Source organism: Anolis sagrei, chromosome 8 (assembly GCF_037176765.1).
Source record: "Anolis sagrei isolate rAnoSag1 chromosome 8, rAnoSag1.mat, whole genome shotgun sequence".
Classification (NCBI taxonomy): domain Eukaryota; kingdom Metazoa; phylum Chordata; class Lepidosauria; order Squamata; family Dactyloidae; genus Anolis; species Anolis sagrei.
Window position 1 is genome coordinate 807,432 of NC_090028.1, and position 20,261 is coordinate 827,692.

Consider the following 20,261-nt stretch of genomic DNA (forward strand, 5'->3'; position numbering starts at 1 on the left):
AACTGGCGCTCCTTACAGAGAGAGGTCAACCCTTCTGTTTAAGGAGCTCCACTGGCTGCCGTTTACCTACCTACAAAGTCCTAAACAGTTTGGGACCATCCTACCTGCGTGACCGCATCTCCGTGTACGAACCCACGTGCTCCCTTCGTTTATCTGGAGAGGCCCTGCTTGCGATCCCGCCTGCGTTGCAGGCTCGTTTGGTGGGGGCGAGGGACAGGGCCTTCTCTGTGGTTGCCCCCCGACTCTGGAACACCCTCCCCAAAGACATTAGACTAGCACCCACGTTGGCAGTCTTTAGGAAGAGTTTGAAGACCTGGCTGTTCCGGTGTGCCTTTCCGGAATAGGAAAACCCCAGCACTATGTCCCAGAAGCACTTTATTAGAGTTTAAGACTCTTTGCACATTGCACTTGCCCAGAACTCCAACATACCACTTGTCACACCCAGCACTTTTTAATCTGTACCCATCACTTGGCCCGGCCCTGGTTTTTACTGTGTTACGGTGTAATGTTTTGTTCAATGTATTGTCGAAGGCTTTCATGGCTGGAATCACTAGGTTCTTGTGGGTTTTTTCGGGCTATAGAGCCATGTTCTAGAGGCATTTCTCCTGACGTTTCGCCTGCATCTATGGCAAGCATCCTCAGAGGTTGAGAAGGACCTCTGAGGATGCTTGCCATAGATGCAGGCGAAACGTCAGGAGAAATGCCTCTAGAACATGGCTCTATAGCCCGAAAAAACCCACAAGAACCTAGTAATGTTTTGTTGTTATTGCTTTATGTTTTTGATTTGCTTTGAATTGTATTGTTGTTGTTATGCTGTTGTGGTGTTGAGGCCTTGGCCTGTGTAAGCCGCATCGAGTCCTTCGGGAGAGGCTAGCGGGGTACAAATAAAGTTTAATTAATAATAATAATAACAATACACCTTTCCTGCTCAAATTCCCCCCCTTCTCAGTGTCCTTATTAGAGTTTGTTGCTTCACAAGTTCCAATACAAGGCTTCCAGCGTCCTCTGCTGGCTTCAAAATGTCACAGAGAGAGAACTGATTCAGCCAGGATGATTCAGTCAGGATGTCACGGAGGGAATTTGTGATGCCTTCATGCTGTCAGAAATTGACTCCTGGCAGTATCCTAACCTGTTTTCTGAACTCTTGGAACTCTGGAACCTTCAATCTCCGAACTGGCTTTTGACTTTGGTATAGACTCTTGATCCTTGGATTTTACTCATTGAACTCTTGGCATTGGACACTGGACACTGGACTGGACCCTGTTTTCTTGAACCTGCATCAGTGTTTACTATCACTCTTTGTTTTATATTTTGTGGCTGAGTGCTATCTTTGTGTTTTACATTTGGACTATGAAAACAGCCTGAAAGTAAGTGTTGCTTTAATTAAACAGTTTGACACAAGCTCGCCGTTTGTTTTGGTTCACCTCTGCCTGCATATTGGCAGAGCCCTGTAAAAGTGACAGGTCCTTCCTTTGAAAATAGTTGTTCTACTTCATAGAATCATAGAATCCTAGAATCCAAGAGTTGGAAGAGACCTCCTGGGCCATCATCCAGCCCAACCCCATTCTGCCAAGAAGCAGGAATATTGCATTCAAATCACCCCTGACAGATGGCCATCCAGCCTCTGTTTAAAAGCTTGCAAAGAAGGAGCCTCCACCACACTCCCTCCGGGGCAGAGAGTTCCACTGCTGAACGGCTCTCACAGTCAGGAAGTTCTTCCTCATGTTCAGATGGAATCTCCTCTCTTGGAGTTTGAAGCCATTGTTCCATTGCGTCCTAGTCTCCAAGGAAGCAGAAAACAAGCTTGCTCCCTCCTCCCTGTGACTTCCTTTCACATATTTATACATGGTCCTCATCATATCTCCTCTCAGCCTTCTCTTCTTCAGGCTAAACATGCCCAGTTCCTTAAGCCGCTCCTCATAGGGCTTGTTCTCCAGACCCTTGATCCTTTGAGTCGCCCTCCTCTGGACACATTCCAGCTTGTCAATATCTCTCTTGAATTGTGGTGCCCAGAATTGGACACAATATTCCAGGTAAAGTGGTCTAACCAAAGCAGAATAGAGCATGGGGAGCATTACTTCCTTAGATCTAGACACTATGCTCCTCTTGATGCAGGCCAAAATCCCATTGGCTTTTTTTGCTGCCACATCACATTGTTGGCTCATGTTTAACTTGTTGTCCACAACTTCAGAAACTTTGTTTTTGTAGCTGCCATTTTTCAATGTTCACATGCCATTTTGAACCTTTTCTGCAGACCGCAACAAAGTGTTTGTAGTTTAACACACTTTCCTCATGTTTTGATGATGGAACCAATTAGGAAATGACATTTCTATCCCAGGAACAAAAATCATGTTACATAGTGTAATTGTTCAGCCTGTGTTTCAATAACAGATGCACATTAATAGAACTGTTGTAGTTCAGCCCGTGATTGTATCTGATGTCAGTGGGGATGATGGTTTCCTGGGCCTCAGCTGTCAAGTCCTGGTCTCGTTGAAAGGCCTGGTTCTGGCCTTGCTGAGAGGCCCAAGATTTCTAATGAACAGAGTGCTTCTCCTGTAGATTCTCAAGGCCACATTCCTGAAAGGGGCCCATGGCAGCCTTTCTCTGAGGAACTCTTTTCTGAATTGGCAAGTACAGAAGTTAATGAGATTGAAGATATAAGACAATAAATTTGTAAACTAAGAGAAAGTTCTCAAGCTCCTCAAAGCTTAGCCCATTTCATAGAATCATAGAAACATAGAATCCTAGAGTAGGAAGAGACCCCATGGGCCATCTAGTCCAACCCCATTCTGCCAAGAAGCAGGAATATTGTATTCAAATCACCCCTGACAGATGGCCATCCAGCCTCTGTTTAAAAGCTTCCAAAGAAGGAGCCTCCACCACACTCCGGGGCAGAGAGTTCCACTGCTGAACGGCTCTCACAATCAGGAAGTTCTTCCTCATGTTCTGGTGGAATCTCCTCTCTTGTAGTTTGAAGCCATTGTTCCTTAGAAAAGAAATCCTTATCTGGTCGTAAAGGCAAATGGAATATTTTCCTTTCATTTCATGAGACAGGAAAGGCTTTATATGAGACAGGGAAAGGATTTTAGCTCAGTCTGGTCAACGTCGAATTTTCATGACCATCTTGTTTCCAAAGTGGATTTCTAGCTTCATGTTTCAAGTTTTGCCAGGTTCCTGTTCTGTGTATTAGATCTCCATGCTGCCTTGTTCTTCGGGATTTTGTATAATTGGATCTTGTGTTTATACCTTTGTACCTTGAAGTTCATGGACTATCTGTTACTTTTGGAGTATACTGTGTTGGCCTATACTGCTTCTACCATTTTTACTGCTTTGCTTACATATATCCTTCAACAAACCACTTGCTGATTATACTGAACTGGTGTTTAAGGACAGAGGTGTTCCTGCTCTCCACACCTCTCCACAAAAGTCAACATTGACACTGAAATTCAACACCGCCTGAGCTCTGCAAGTGCAGCCTTTTTCTGAATGAAGCAGAGAGTGTTTGAGGACCAGGACATCCGTAGGGAGACCAAGGGGCTTGTTTATAAAGCTATTGTCCTCCCAACCCTGCTCTATGCCTGTGAGACGTGGACTGTCTACAGACACCACATGCAACTCCTGGAGCAATTCTGCCTCTGGAAAATCCTGCAAATATCTTGGGAAGACAGGCAGACAAACGTCAGCGTGCTGGAAGAAGCAAAGACCACCAGCATTGAAGCGATGGTCCTCCGCCATCAACTCCACTGGAATGGCCATGTGGTCCGGATGCTTGACCACCGTCTCCCAAAGCAGTTGCTCTACTCTGAACTCCAAACGGAAAATGGAACATTGGTGGACAGGAAAAGAGATTTAAAGATGGCCTCAAAGCCAACTTTAGAAACTCTGGTATATATGCCGAGAACTGGGAAGCCCTGACCCTTGAGTGCTCCAACTGGAGGTCAGCTGTGACCAGCAGTGCTGCAGAATTTGAAGAGGCATGAATGGAAGGTGAAAGAGAGAAACGTGCCAAGAGGAATGCACGTCAAGCCAACCCTGATAGGGACCGTCTTCTGTCTGGAAACCGATGCCCTCACTGCAGGAGAAGATGCAGGTCAAGAAGAGGGCTCCACAGTCACCTATGGACACACTGACAGAACACCGACCTTGGAGGACCATCATCCTCGGACTACAAGGGATCGCCTAAGTAAGTAAGTAAGTAAGTAAGTTCCTGCTCTGGGCACAACAAGAACACAGATGGAGAGGCAAGGGTCCTAAGTGAGCTTCTCATTTGACCTTCCCAATATTGCAAGGACCAGAGGAAATGTTGTAGGCATAGGATGGCTATGACTTCCCCAACCCTTGTCCCATCTACCCTTCCATCATAGCCTTCCTTGCCCCTTTGAAAGTGGCACAGTTTTCACAGAAATTGGGAGAAGAGAATGTCATGCAAGGCAACACATCCTTGCCCCACAGTCAATGCCTCTCAAGGCTCCTCCTTTTCTCCCCAGGTGACTTACCTGGCACTGCAGGACAGGCTTGTCATCGATCTTCACTTCTCTCTTTGCATGGAACACAATCTGGACCTGAGTCGGTCGGTCTGTGGGGCTCAGATTCCCTTTCTGGGGCTGGATTGAGAACAGCGAGCCCAGGTTAGGCATGCTGTGGTCAGTGGCTTCCACCATGAAGCTACAAAAAGGGCAGAAAGAGAATGAAGAACTCTCGTAAGTCATCCAACAAGTTCTTCGTTGGGTTCACGTTATGTAAACAAACCCCAATGTCCATCCGTAATGAAGCAAGGAGAGACATTGTAAATAGGTGGATCTGGACTTGGGATACGAGCAGCATGGAAGTGGTCAAGAAGACCTGAAGACATCTCATGGAAGGAGCTTTGGTGTAGCTTCTTTCAGCCAACAGACAAAAAGAACGCACCTTGAGAGGAGGCAGAACTTCTTACCTAAAACCAATCTCGTATTTGCCTTTGTTCTTCAGGGACAGAATCTGCTTCGCTTCGTCCGATATTCTGACAATCCCAAGCTCCACACCACCGTTTGTACCTGCAAGTGGCCACAGAGAATGAAGGCTGGTAGGAAGGACACTCTCTCCTTATAATGCCTCTCCTCAGGTGGTTGGGATCCGTCATTTAACTGTGAGTCATCATTTGGAAGGGCTTTAAGTTGAGTTACACGGGGCAAAGATTCCAAAGGGAAGAAGGAAACAGAGAACTGGAAACAATAGTCTCCATAATATGCCAATAATACAAGAAGAAAAAACTACAACAAGAAGGAATTAAGTGGAATGATCAAAAGTAATTGACTTCACCTATGCACAGAGCATAGGAATCAAATGAGATGAACATGAACTCTTAATACAAGAAGGCAAATGTGATTTTATAGTCTTTGTTTTTCCATCCAATTTTTCCTTCCAAAAATTATTCATCTTTTACTAATGACCATATGCATAAAAGGGACTCCTGTTTGTCCTATTCAACCAGAAAACTCTACAGCAGTGGTTCTCAACCTATGGGATGTCCCCAGATGTTTTGGTCTTCAACTTCTAGAAATCCGAACAGCTGATAAACTGGCTGGGATTTCTGGGAGTTGTAGACCAAAACACCTGGGGACCCACAGGTCGAAAACCACTGCTCTGCAGAGAGTCTTGTTTTACCCTGAACATCTGGAAGAGATGCTTGCTTTCATGCAGGCTAGATCTTTGTAGACTTGCCTGCTGTGAAGTCTGCCCACAGCTTGGCTCCCAGTAAGCCAGTGGCCAAGAATGCCCTCAGCTGGGAAGCACTGCACCCACCTTTAGGGAAGCTGATGTCCAGGGCCACATCGTAGGCCTCAGCAACAATTTGGATGTTCTCAATCTGGACGATCCCCAGAATGTTCTCTGCGTCTGAAACCTGAAATGACAGCGAGCCCCATCCCAACATCTGAGTATCTGCTGGAGGCAGGTTACAAATCCCTTTGAGCGATGGCCTCAATGTGCCCCTTCCATTTGGCCCTTCCCTTATTCCTCCTTCTCTCTCTGATGACACGGGGTCAAACTATGACTTTCAGTTCATATTGGCCAATAGAGAAAAAGGGAAATTGATGGAGGTGAAGGCGGAGCAGAGATTCTGAGATGCTAGGAAAGAAAGAAGAGACAGAAGAACTATGAATGAGGAAGGGAGGGAGGGAAAGATGGAGAAGGAAGGAAGGGGGGGGAAGATGGAGAAGGGAGGAAAATATGGAGAAGAAAGGCAGGAAAGGGAAGGAGGAAGAGAGAGATGGAAAGGGAGAAGAGAGAAAAAGATGGAGAAGGGAGGAAGGGAAAGGAAAGATGGAGAAGGAAGAAAAAGAAAGAAAGAGAAATAAGGAAAGGAGGGAGGGAGGAAAAGATTGAGAAAGAAGGAAAAGGAAATATGAGGAAGAAAGGGAGTTAGGGAAAGGTTGAACGAGAAGGAAGGAAGGAGGGAAGGAGAAGAGAGGGAGGAAGAAAATGGAATAGAATGGAAAGGGATGGGAAGAAGGGAAAGAAGGAAGGAAGGAAAGAAGGAAGAAGAGAGGGAAGTAAAAGAATAGAACAGAATGGAAAAGAAGGAAAAGGGAAGAAGGGAAGGAAGGAAGGGAATGGAAAAGAAGGAAGGAAGGAAGGAAGGAAGGAAGGAAGGAAGGAAGGAAGGAAGGAAGGAGTGAATGAAGAAAGGAAGGAAGGAAGGAATGAAGGAAAAATGGAAGGAAGGAAGGAAGGAAGGAAGGAAGGAAGGAAGGAAAAGAATGGAACAGAATGGAAAAGAAGAAAAAGGGAAGAAGGGAAGGAAGGAAGGAAGGAAGGAAGGAAGGAAGGAAGGAAGGAAGGAAGGAAAGAAAAGAATGGAACAGAATGGAACAGAATGGAACAGAATGGAACAGAATGGAAAAGAAGAAAAAGGGAAGGGAAAGAAGGAAGGGAAGAAGGGAAGGAAGGAAGGAAGGAAGGAAGGAAGGAAGGAAGGAAGGAAGGAGGGGGGAGTTCTGGATGTTTATAGGGAAACACATTAGACGTTCTTCTTCCTGCCCAAGTCCTGGCACCCCAAGCCAGGCAAAGGAGACATACAGCCACTCTCCCGTCTCTGAGAGAGACACGTCCCAAGCCCTGCTTGGCCACTGTGGGAATCCTCCACATCTGGCGGCCTTAGAGCCCCCCGGGCAGCCCCTCACCTCCAGGCGGATGGCCTTCTTGATGTTGAGGACCTTGGAGGCCTTGAAGTTCACCAGCAGGCAGTACTCGGAGAAAGGGCCGATGACGCCGGTGTCGTCCGAGAGGCTGAAGTCGTCCCCAATGTTCTCCAGGCCACTGATCCGCCAGGCCACCGGCAGCGGAGTGGCGTTCTTCAGGTAGAGGGACTTGGTCTCCTTCCTGCAGGAACAAGAGAAGGGCTTTCACAGGGCTGAAGGCCCTTTGCCTTCACTGGGCAACCCAACTAGCCTTCATCAGCAATCCAGATGCAGATACAGGGAGAATTTCCCTACCAAATTACGTTTTTTGTGGGTGTTCTGTCCCGCACTGGGCCTGTAATAATTGTCTTTGGAAATAGGACGTGCACCTTGTGCCCAGCGGGAAGCCAGGGTGCCTCGAAAGAGGCCCTCAAGGATTTTCCTGAAGAAATGGTCTTTAGATGGCTTGAAAGGTTAAACAAAGTCCTTTATTATTGAACAAGTTAAACAGATATTTCTCCAATCTTCAATGAGTCAAACCAAGGCTTCAAGGCTTTAAATCAACTGGTGGCTTCCTTAATCTTGTCCACAAGGGACAGGCAGCTGTCTTCATTAACTGTTCTTATACTTTGAGAGGAAAACCCTTTTTGAACCTCTCCCAGGCTGTCTGTTATCTACGTTTTGTTGGTGTGGGATCTACTACTGATTCCAAACTGCGTCTTGGTACCGAGTAAACCTACCAGACAAAGCTTGTAGATTCTCCAGCTGGAGTTCTTTGGGTCTGTGAAGCTGTTTTCCCTCTGGAATTTCTTTAAGACTTTAGGGCTGTTTCCCTCAGATGCTGTAAGGCTGAGAGGCTCCAAGCTCCCAGCCAGAGCTTTGGGAATTTCCCCCGGAATGTCTTGAGAAATGAAGCTTTTCTGTAGGTGAAGCTTGTCCACATCCTCTAATTGAGCTTTCCTCACTAAGACTAACTAAAAATGGCCCCCTCTTCCCTTCCCATGTGTGAAGAAGACCGTTTTAATGCCACCGAATGCCACCAAATGTGAAGGAGTGGTTAAACTGCTGCCACCAATTGTGAAGGTGCGTGTTGTAAAACACCCACTGCCACCTAATCTATGAGGGAAGCCGGGCAACGATCAATATCAACCTAGGAGCTATTTTATAAAGGGACTGTTAATTACAGAAGGCTTTGTTCATTTGATAGCGTAGCGTTTACTGTTTCTGGCTGACTTTACTATTGCAGGCTGTTCAACTTAGGAGAAACTGTATCAGGCAAGGCTTGAGGAAAACAGTAACAAGTTTATTTTAACAGGAGTATAACATGCTTAACTGTTTCTTCACAAGAGGCACAAATCTTGATGGTTACAATAGTAATGTTTCATGAGTAATCTCAGGCAGAGTCTTCAAGAAGTTTCTTTAAGCAGATGTAACCCTTCTGGACAACTGCCCTAATATAACAAATAAGCTAAAAGGCTTGTTTTAACAGAATTCCCTATAGCACACTGGCTACAGACACATTCCCTGAATCTCCACCCAGAGACTCAGTCTTCCCTATAGCACACCAGCTACAGACACATTCCCTGAATCTCCACCCAGAGACTCAGTGTTCCCAGTAGCTCGCCGGCTTACTGACTGACCCCTGTTGCTATGGCAACTCAGCTAACGCCAAGCCACCATCTCCAACAAACATAGTCTCCCATACTTACCATCCCTAAACTACTGTTTAAATTACACATAACCAAAGGAATAAAATTTACACATCGTCACACCATCTCCCTGGGAGAAGGGGCGGATCCAAACTTAACAATGATAGACAGATGGCTTGCCCTATGACTGCAAACCAAAGGAAGCCACCTTTTTGCAGAATCCCTGAAATCTTGGAATGCATGCAAACACATAATAGAAAGAAAATAAAGTTGGAGCTCCTGGTACAGACGTACCAGCACAGTGGGTTCCCTCCAAGACCTGATCCTTCTAGAGGGGAACCCTCAACTTGACTCTGAATGTGAGTGGAATGTCAGCCACACAACAGCAGTTGAGGGCCCCCCTACCTATTGTTGTTGTTGTGAAGGAAGCAACAGCACTTTAGGGAAAGGCTCACACACCCTGCTGCAAATACCAACAAAGTAACTAGGCATGCGTGATAAATAAAAGAAATATTCCAAAGTCATTACAAAACTGTGGGCGCTGGTGTTTCAGTTCCAAAGTGTTTCTAAAGTAAACATTTTGTTAGTGTAACGAGAGTAATGATAATTATAGTAATTGCACAAGTGGGGGAACACCAGGAGGGCTCCTTTCTCCCTCTTTTTTACAGCTATTGGCATTAAACTTGCTACAATGCCAGAACACATTGACCACTGTGAGCCCACCAAGTTTCAGAGCGTTTCACTCATCCACTGATTTTTGGGAAATTTTCAAAGTTTTTATAAACAACAATTTTTTGGGGTTGTTGTAGGTTTTTTGGGCTGTATGGCCATGTTCTAGAGGCATTCTCTCCTGACGTTTTGCCTGCATCTGTGGCAAGCATCCTCAGAGGTTGTGAGGTCTGTTGGAACTAGGAAAAGGGGTTTATATATCTGTGGAATAATGACCAGGGTGGGACAAAGAACTCTTGTCTGCTGGAGCTAGGTGTGAATGTTTCAACTGACCACCTTGATTAGCATTTGATAGCCTGAAAATCTGGCTACCAGTATTAAAAAACTCTAAAATTAAAACAGCAAAACAGCAGAGGGAAAACAATCAGGGACATCTAATCACCTCTCAACAAAAGATTGCTCCAGGCACTGCCAGGCTATCAAATGCTAATCAAGGAGGGTCAGTTGAAACATTCACACCTAGCTCCAGCAGACAAGAGTCCTTTGTCCCACCCTGTTCTTTCCACAGATATATAAACTCATATTCCTAATTCCAACAGACCTCACTACCTCTGAGGATGCTTGCTATAGATGCAGGCGAAATGTCAGGAGAGAGTGCCTCTAGAACATGGCCATATAGTCCGAAAAAACCTACAACAACCCAGTGATTCCAGCCATGAAAACCTTCAACAATACATTGAACAATTAAAAAAAAACAACAAAACTACAAGAGCTATTATCTCCTTGAATTTTCTGTACAATGCTGAGCAGCATTCTGGGAAATGTAGTTCAGGGCAGGACCTTTTGCATTCTTTGGCACAGGGCTCCTCGCCTTCCCAAACTACATTTCCCAGAATTCTCTGCTTTCGCCATCTCTTTCCCAGCAAACTCTGCTTTCCCTCTCCTAATGGTGAGAGGACATTAATGGAAAAGGAAGGCAGCCTTTTTGGCTTTGCTTTGCCTCCTTGTGCTGAACATGAAACCGACTTTGGGAGGTTTCAGAAGTTTACAAAATGCAAATGAAAAAGTATTGGGTAAGTTTAGATTCTCAAGTTTTTGGTGCAGGCCGCGCCCACGTGTCAGATATTGCATCGTAAGTACAAATTTAATGAATTTGATACGACTTATTAATGGAAAAGGAAGGCAGCCTTTTTGGCTTTGTTTTGCTTCCTTGTGCTGAACATGAAACCGACTTTGGGAGGCTTCCGAGGTTTACAAAATGCAAATGAAAAGTATTGCGTAAGTTTAGATTCTCAAGTTTTTGGTGCAGGCCACGCCCACCTGTCAGATACCGCATTGTAAGTACAAATTTAATGAATTTGATATGACTTAGGACAACTAACAAAAAAAATTCCACAACCCTAGTAAGTATAGAAATGGGGCACAGAGCCCGGTCCCACCTGTGGAGGAGCACCTTTTCGAAATGCAGCTGTCGGCGGTCCAGCTCCAGTTCTGGGCGGACCCCTTGGCAGGAGATCCGGAAGGTGATGGGCTCTGGGTTATCCTTGATGCAGCAGACAATGTTGTCCTCGAAGATCCCGCTGGCCGTGGGATAGGCCCAGACCGTCAGCAGCTGGGGGTCAAGGCAGAGGCCCAAGAGGAGGTCAGTTGGAAGGGTCACTGGAGGGGCCTTCTGGGCAAAGCAAGCACCCACTTCCTTGAGCCGTTACCTGCTTCTCGTTGGGCTTGAGGGTGAGGGAGCAAGGGTCCAGCAGGTAGGTGATGGCCCTGGAGTCGTACTGGAAGAAGAAATGCACCTCGGCCTCCAAAGGGGAGATGTTGAGGATGGTGATCCTCTCAAAGTGGTTCGGGTATCGAGACACCTTGTACCTGGGAGCAGCGGCAGGAGAATAAGCAAGGGTCAGAACGTTCACAGAAAGACTGAACCTTCGCTACAATCATCGTACTTCTTCTGAAGCTGAACTGGTAAGACCAAAAGCTACATGATAATAATAATAATAATAATAATAATAATAATAATAATAATTTTATTTCTTAGTTCCAGAATAATTAAAACACACAGACCTTGTAAACATTGTAAAACCTTCCACTTCATCACATTGAAGCAATGGAATGGATGAATTCCCTACTTTTATCACACTGTGAGATGTTATCCATGCAACTCAGTAGTATTCTGCATTCTTTGAATTAATTTGTCATCACATTATAGAGATTTGGCCCCACTCACCATCCCTTCCTCAGCATTCTTTGTTGAAAAAAACCCCTTCTCTCTTTGAAATCTCAGCTTCCCTACACACTCTTTTCTGTGGGGCAGGAGAGAGAGGGGGTGGATGGGTATCTGTCAGGAGTGCTTTGAATGCAATTGTAACGAAGCGTTAATCCCACCGCTTGTCAACAAAAATGTAAAGAAGCAGCGCTAATCTCACTAGATGCCACCAAAAATTATGTGAGGAAGTATTAATCTTCTTTAATGAAGCTTAATCTTCATAAATATCAATTAAGCTGCCACCAATATGTTTAGAGACGCTGGTTTATGTCTCTGTTTATCCTTAGTTGTGTTGTGAGGTGATTTTGGTAGTGTGGAATGCACCAAGCATAGAAGCAATGGAGGAGGCAGGTTTGAAATACAAAGAGAACAAGTTTTATTGTTAACAGAACGTAATTGTTGCAGTTTTGAGAATTTGAACTTGGCACAAGGCTTGATGTTACAAAATGGCTGGTTTGAGATACTTTCAGGCTTCTGAATGTTACAAATCTACAAACTCCTTCTTTAGTGAAGTGCTTATACTATCTCAGAGTTCCCTATTGTGAATATCCACACGGTTTGCCCTATACTCGGAACAAACCACTGATCACCAGTCTTTCCTTACTGGCAATCCTGAAAACCCCCCTCTGTTAGATTCCTTTAACCTAAGCAATCTAACAAGGTAACACCTTCAGCTCTCTTGCTGAAGAAATATTCACAAATTCTAGGAACTACTGAATTCTCACAGCTTCACAACAGAGCCCTAACTGGCTCTCCTCTTCCCCGGGTCTCTTCCACCGGACTAAACTACTTTCCCCCAGAGTCCTTTCCCAGAGCCCTTAACTGGCCCTGCTCTTCTCCGGGTCTCCTCCACCGGACTGGAGCTTAACTGCCACTTTCAAACTTTTTACTCCTTTAGCTCCGCCCACCTCCTCTGAGGCTTTGTCTTGTCACCATGGCAACCTATCCCTCACAGCTAGGCCATGGCAATAAATGTAATACATAAATGCAGTTTAAACACAGTACATTAAACACTCTATAATAAACATTATAAATACAGTTTAAACACATTATAAATAACACTTTATAATGAACACATCTCTACACCTTCCCCCCCAGAAATATTATTTTTTTGGACCATTCCCAGTCCCAGAATGGCAAAAAAATAATTCCACATATTATCCAACAATAAATACATATATATCAATTCTGAAAGGGAAACATATTATGGTTAAGTATATTTCAATTACCATACATACAAACCTTTAACCTATGAAATTCTAGTATCATCTATGGATGTGGTATCAAAGTCTCACATTTTTATACTTATACATATATTCGTAAATATCTATTGCCTATTGTAAAACATATATACCTACCACACTTTATTATAATGGGATTATATCTTATATCTATGGTATGAAACATATACAGTTCACCACTGTAATAACATCATATATTTTATAAGTCTATAATAAAACAGTATACCCATTTTGTTTAAATATTATACTATACTATTTTATACTATATTACACATACATTACCTTTATATAATTTGGATCTACCTGTGATCATCCTCTATCCAATTCTCCATATCAACATCAAATATCCTTGTCCAAATGTGTTTCTATCTCATTAACATATATAATTGACTTTCTACCTAGTCTGGTCAATTTATAAGACATTTATCTATATACCATACCACAACTTTTTTCCATACATATGGTCCCACTTTGTTAATAGCCCACACAATAGTTAAACTCTCACATTTGATCATTGACATAGATGTCTTAGTGTCCAATGTCCCATGGTTCAAACACAGCCTCGGTTGTACTGGACCAACTGTCCACAGCAATGTCTCTTTATGATGATCTTTTAGCTTCTTTTTTTCCACTTCTTCGTTTCTTCTTTTTAGGTTTCTTCTTTTGTCTGACCTTCCAATTATCAGGAACAGTTCTGTTTCCATCGATTTTCAGGGCTTGAACAATGGCTTGCTTCCATGAAGCATCAGGTTGTAGTGAATAATCTGGAATTCCTCGAGCATCTTTTCTTGGCACTGAAGAGAACTCACTGTCCTTGGAAGAACGAACACGAATATTGTCCTTCTTCATGGCAAGCTCATCACTGCTATCTGGACAAACTTCCAAAGCTAGAAATTGCAGCTTTTTCTTTTTATCATCACCAATATAGTCTGTGTATATTAGTTTTCTTGTCAGTCTATCAGCTTGGCTTTTATTCTCTCTTTCCTCTCCGTTCAAGGATAAAGGAGATCTCTCTTCCGACACATGGCCAAATCTTCTTTTTCTGTTTACTTTCTCTTCAGATGTATGGATCTTTGTTTCACAGAAGACCCCTGGATATTCTGAACTCGCATCAGCTTCTACTGTCACATCCAGAGTTTGTTTTCCTTTAGCTTTCTCTTTTACTTTTATTTTATTGTCTTTGTCAAAAAGTTCGGCTGAGGTAATTTCTTTATGTGGCGCTGAAGGAAATACATCTTTTAAGGTCAAGGATTCCTCTTTCTCCTCAGAGTTTATCACTTGTCTTTCCAGACCTATTGTTTCTATACTCTCTTCACTGGCTCTCAAATAATCAGCCACTGGAATCGGCTCTGCTGCAGGGCTTGTTCCTCGTTTGCATGGTCTCTTCTGGCTGTACACTTCTGACTTTATATTTGGAACACCATCTTCAGCAATAAATCTATAGGGTTGTTCTTCTGCTCTTTGTTCCTGTCGAATCTCCTCAACCCCTCCCGTCTTCTTAACAAGCTCAGCCACTGTAGCGCTGGTTTCTGGACTCTCATCCCCATCTTGTCGGATGGCAAAACACAGGGCTTTCTGTTCAGGGCTTTTGTTGATACATTTTTTCTCCCCACACGCCATCTTACAGTATTTAATCTCCTCAGCCAAATCATTTCCAATTAAACATTGGTATGGTATGTTAGGACTGACTGCAAAATCCCACACACCCTTCCATCCTTCATATTGTATTGGCAAAGTCACGACCGCTGTCGGAATCGCAGGACCTAAGCCTTTTAATCTTACTTCAGAGGTTGGCTGCTGAAATCTCTGAGGTATTATTTCGGGATGTACTATGCATATTTCGGAACCTGTATCTCTGAGTCCTTTCCTGTCTTTGTGATCAATAGAAATGGTTTCTAAGTAGTCCTTAGATGGGCTGCCTGACAGGATAAACAGACATTGTTTCTCTTGAGGCTCTGAGCTTGAACTCTCCTTTGAAACAGTATCTGCTTCTGCCCTTGGTGTTTCTTTCATTTTATTTATAAAGAGGGTTGTTTTCTCTTTCCTTAACAAGGGACATTGATATTTTAAATGATTCCATTCTCCACATTGATAGCACCGTCGTTTTACCTCAGGAGCAGTTGGTCTTATTACACTCTGCCTCCTACAGATGGTGTCTTCTAAGTCAGCACCCTTTTCTTGCTGTGGGCGCTTTTGTTGTGAATAAAATGGCTGCCTGTTTGTTCTTTTGTCCCCTGGCAGATCTTCCCTTTTAAATCCTTCTTTCAAGGTTGTTATTTGATCTGCCATACCCGCTGCCTCTACAATCGTGGATGGCTTGCGATCTTGAATCACCCAACGAATTTCATAAGGCACTAACTGAAAAAACTGTTCCAGCTTTAAAAGTTCCCTCAGCTGTTGATAATCTTCCACCTCAGACGTCTTTATCCAACTATCGAACAGTTGAGATAATCTAGAGGCCACCTGAGCAAAACTTTGTGTTTTATCTTTCTTCAACGTCCTGAACTTAAATCTATAATATTCAGGAGTCAATCTATATTCCTGTTGAACCTGCTTCTTAAACAGATCATAGTCTCTACAAGACTCCTCCGGCATCTGTCCATAAATCTGTAAAAGCTTCTCATTTATCTGAGGCCTTAGGTATATCATCCATTTGTCTTTAGCCAACCCAAAATCTCGACAACATCTTTCAAAAGATATAAGGAATTTCTCTGGGTCATCTCCTTTGGTAAATTTTGGGAATTTCTTTGTCAAATCTGGGGTATCCACTCCAGATCTCCCTTCCTGGACAACACTGGATGTTTGTGCCAAAGCCAATCTTTGTTTTTCTAGCTCAAACTCCATTCTCTTCAATTCTAACTCCTGTTCTCTCTCTCTTTCTCTTTGTCTTTCTTCCAGTTCTCTCTCTCTTTGTCTTTCCTCCATCTCTAGTTCTCTCTCTTTTTGTTTTGCCTCCATCTCCAAACGTTTCATCTCTAATCGTTTTTCCTCCATTTCCAGTTTGTATTTATAAGCCATTTCTGACATAGGCACTGGCTCTGTCTCTGACTCAGAGCTCGAGCTTTCCCCTTGGTCTCCCTCTCTTTCTTCAGCCAGCTTTCTCTGTCGCCTGGTAGCCATTTTTCAGCAGCTTTTACCTCACAACTTATTTTAAAATTAACTTAAGGCACTTGATTAGTTGTTACACGAATCCCGTCGTCTGCCACCAAAAATGTAACGAAGCGTTAATCCCACCGCTTGTCAACAAAAATGTAAAGAAGCAGCGCTAATCTCACTAGATGCCACCAAAAATTATGTGAGGAAGTATTAATCTTCTTTAATGTCACCAATATTCTGTGAGGAACCTTCTTCATAAATATCAATTAAGCTGCCACCAATATGTTTAGAGACGCTGGTTTATGTCTCTGTTTATCCTTAGTTGTGTTGTGAGGTGATTTTGGTAGTGTGGAATGCACCAAGCATAGAAGCAATGGAGGAGGCAGGTTTGAAATACAAAGAGAACAAGTTTTATTGTTAACAGAACGTAATTGTTGCAGTTTTGAGAATTTGAACTTGGCACAAGGCTTGATGTTACAAAATGGCTGGTTTGAGATACTTTCAGGCTTCTGAATGTTACAAATCTACAAACTCCTTCTTTAGTGAAGTGCTTATACTATCTCAGAGTTCCCTATTGTGAATATCCACACGGTTTGCCCTATACTCGGAACAAACCACTGATCACCAGTCTTTCCTTACTGGCAATCCTGAAAACCCCCCTCTGTTAGATTCCTTTAACCTAAGCAATCTAACAAGGTAACACCTTCAGCTCTCTTGCTGAAGAAATATTCACAAATTCTAGGAACTACTGAATTCTCACAGCTTCACAACAGAGCCCTAACTGGCTCTCCTCTTCCCCGGGTCTCTTCCACCGGACTAAACTACTTTCCCCCAGAGTCCTTTCTTGACTCTGCTATTTCCCAGAGCCCTTAACTGGCCCTGCTCTTCTCCGGGTCTCCTCCACCGGACTGGAGCTTAACTGCCACTTTCAAACTTTTTACTCCTTTAGCTCCGCCCACCTCCTCTGAGGCTTTGTCTTGTCACCATGGCAACCTATCCCTCACAGCTAGGCCATGGCAATAAATGTAATACATAAATGCAGTTTAAACACAGTACATTAAACACTCTATAATAAACATTATAAATACAGTTTAAACACATTATAAATAACACTTTATAATGAACACATCTCTACAGCAATATTCCTGCTTCTTGGCAGAATGGGGTTGGACTGGATGGCCCAGGAGGCCTCTTCCAACTCTAGGATTCTAGGATTCTAGGGGAGGGGAGAAAGTAAGAGAGAGAGAGAGCATTGCCACAATCCCTCCCTCCCTCCCTGCTTCCTTGCTTCTGGAATTGAAGACACTGGGCAGCTGACATTTCAAAGAGAGGAGGTTTCCCCCCACAAAGAACATGGGGGGGGGGTTGTGTATCAGCCTGTGATTGTGTCAATGTTCATGAAGGGAATGGGGATGTTGATCCAGTTCCTGGACCAGGGCTTGGTGGTTTTGGGATGGAGTTTAAAAGAGAGGCCAGGGAGGCCTGAATTGCTGTAAAAGAATTCTCAAGGTCCCGGGTTTGGGAAAGGTCTTTCATCACAGTTCTCTGGTCAGTTATCTTAGAATGAAGTTGATTTTGAGGTACCAAGTGCAGGAGTTAATGAGGGGAGTGAGACCTTGAACAGGAAAAGAAGTTTTAGTAAACAGAGGCAGTCTGTGCATCCTCAACTAGACTTCAACAGAAGGTAGATAGTAAACTGAAACTAAGAAAGAATCAATTCGTAGCAGTTTTGGAGTCAGGGAAGAGTTTATAAATGATTTGTGAGAGACGATTGCTTCTGTTGAGGCAATGTCAGAATAACACCAAGTTTCAAGCGCCAAGGTCTGCCTAGCTCATGTTTTGCCTATGGGGTATGCTTCTGTATTGTTCATGGATTTCCTTGGACTCTTTGTTCCTGTCGTTGTATCAATTGTTGGGACACAGCCTGTGTGTGAACCTGAGCCTGAATCTCTGACTGTATTGCCTAATGTTGATGCTAATGTTGATGGGCCTAGTTTGGAAAGTGAGGCTGAAGTGATCAATGAGGACGAGGCTCAAGATGGAGACACTTTGGGCAGGAAAAATCCTAAAGCCTTTGATTTAGAGGCTTCAAGGGAAAAGCCAAGTTCTCATGAGAAACGGAGGGAAGAAAATACACTTCCTTCCCGAGCTTGCAAGGTAACTTGACACCTGATTGGGTCAACGATAACAGCCGCAGTTTGGAGATTAGCCAGAACCACAGGGAAGCCCAATGTTTACGTAGGTCTGAGAGAATCCGACAACTGAAACCAAAGTTTAGAGTAAGCTGGAATCAGGTTTTGGGATTTAAGAGTGCCCGTGAAGGGGATTTCCCCAGAACAAGCATTGTTTAGTATCGAGTACAAATCTCCTGGGTTTCCCAGTTTCCAGTGGTCTGGTCTCTAAGGGAATTTCTGGCTATTCAAGTGAGATTAGCAGGGGCTCCTCTGTTCATGGATTTCTATTGAGAGTTTTCTGGACATGACTGCTTTGGATTTTCTGCAAGCTTTCTGGACATTGCTGTTTGCTGTTTCATTTTGACTTTTTTTTACCTTTGGACTTCTATCTATGTTATATTCATCATTCAATAAAAAGAATTGTATTTTTCCTAGACTAAGATGTGGTGTATTAATTACAAGAGGGCCCTGTCTCCTGCTCTGGAGTGCAACATCAATTGGATTACTTTTTTTTTTTGCTCTGGATTACTTTTTACCGCTTTGGCTACATATATTCCTAAATAAAATGATGTTTTTGATACTGAAACTAGCCAGGTGCAAATTGACTCAGAAAAGGAGGACAGTTCTCAGCCTGATAGTAAGCAAGAAGGCAACCAGGCAGACACTAATGAGCAGCCTGACTTTGATGATATGGGAAGCTTAGATCGGGCTGACCGTTTGGAATTCAGAGTTTGAAGGAGTGTGAGAATAGCCAACAAGAAGGAGGTCAGAGGTGCATGAGGGCATCATGGCTTCCAGATGGGACCATTTTTAGACCCAAAGAGAAAGTCACAGCTATAGCTTCTGAGGGAAGAGCCGCTCCGAGTCCCCGTTGGGGGAGATGGTGGCGGGATATAAATAAAGTTTATTATTATTATTAAGAACACTGCCATGTTGGAATGCTAACTTTACTAAACATCTGGACCATGTTTGAAAACTGTAGCCAATGTATGTGCCCTCAAAAGGATGTCAGAATTCAAATGATGCCCATTGGAAGGAATGCTAGATCAGCAGACACTGTGTTGCAAAATAAGGACTTTGCAGGCTTTGAGTTACAAAATAAACTAAGTTTACTAAGAACATTCAACAGACACGTCTTACTACAGCGAGCTACAATCAGGAACTAGTCAAAACGAAAGTCTCTTCACATCTGCTTATCTCTTCTTGCTGAGACTGGCGACTCCCTTCTGTTCCCAGCAAGAGCAAACCTTATTTTACTTTTCTCAAGTTCACTTAATCACAGCCTCATGGTGTAAACATTCTGCACAGTATTTCTAATTCACAGTAGCCTCCATCTTGGCAATACATAGAAGCACATTTAAAACACATACATAACTCAATTAATCCTGACAAAGGAGGCGCCTTGGCCAGAGGGGGACATTGACCCCAAATCCAAGAGGCACTTACTTCTCTCTCGACTTCCCGCAGAGCAAGGGGCCAAAGTGGAACACATTCGTGCTCATGACAAACTTTTTGAAGACCATTTCGTCGGGCTTCATGGTCTTCTTGCGGTGGGGGAAAACGACCCTGGGTTAGAGAAGCAGAGAGGCATCGGCATCAAAAGTATGGGATTGGAAGCCGTCACTCCCCATTGGAAGGGACATAATGGGGCCACGAGAGCCTCCCTCCGTCACTCACGTGGGGTCCGTGGAGATGATGGGATACGTGCAGGTTCCCCGGCAGTACAGCTGATACTGACGGCGGGTTCCCACAATCTCAAAATTGAGGACTTGATCAAAGAGCCCGGTCGTGTTGGAGGCGAAATGGAGGCGCATGGTCACCTCTCCGTTCGCAGGGACGATCCAGCGGTAATGGTTCAGCCTACAAGGGGAAAAGCCCCTGGAAATGAGAAAGAAGGCTTCCGGTGAAGATACGTTCCGGAATGGCATGAGTAGCAATCCACTATGAGGAGCAAACATGATGCGTTGGTTAGAAGGAGGTCAAAAACTCTTGGAGAAGGCTAACAAGCT

At 43.8% G+C, this 20,261-nt stretch overlaps 1 protein-coding gene across 1 annotated transcript in view; it reads right to left on the reverse strand.

Annotated features, from left to right (window-relative positions):
- HYDIN (HYDIN axonemal central pair apparatus protein) overlaps positions 1–20,261 on the reverse strand; it is a 226,597-nt gene that overhangs the window by 62,175 nt on the left and 144,161 nt on the right. Inside the window, exons 48-55 of the mRNA XM_067470916.1 lie at positions 19,930–20,130; positions 19,699–19,818; positions 11,185–11,344; positions 10,915–11,087; positions 7,161–7,359; positions 5,782–5,881; positions 4,934–5,033; positions 4,497–4,665 (exon numbers count right to left, since the gene is read on the reverse strand). Of these exons, the coding sequence (XP_067327017.1) occupies positions 4,497–4,665; positions 4,934–5,033; positions 5,782–5,881; positions 7,161–7,359; positions 10,915–11,087; positions 11,185–11,344; positions 19,699–19,818; positions 19,930–20,130 (1,222 nt within the window). The remainder of the gene's footprint in view (positions 1–4,496; positions 4,666–4,933; positions 5,034–5,781; positions 5,882–7,160; positions 7,360–10,914; positions 11,088–11,184; positions 11,345–19,698; positions 19,819–19,929; positions 20,131–20,261) is intronic.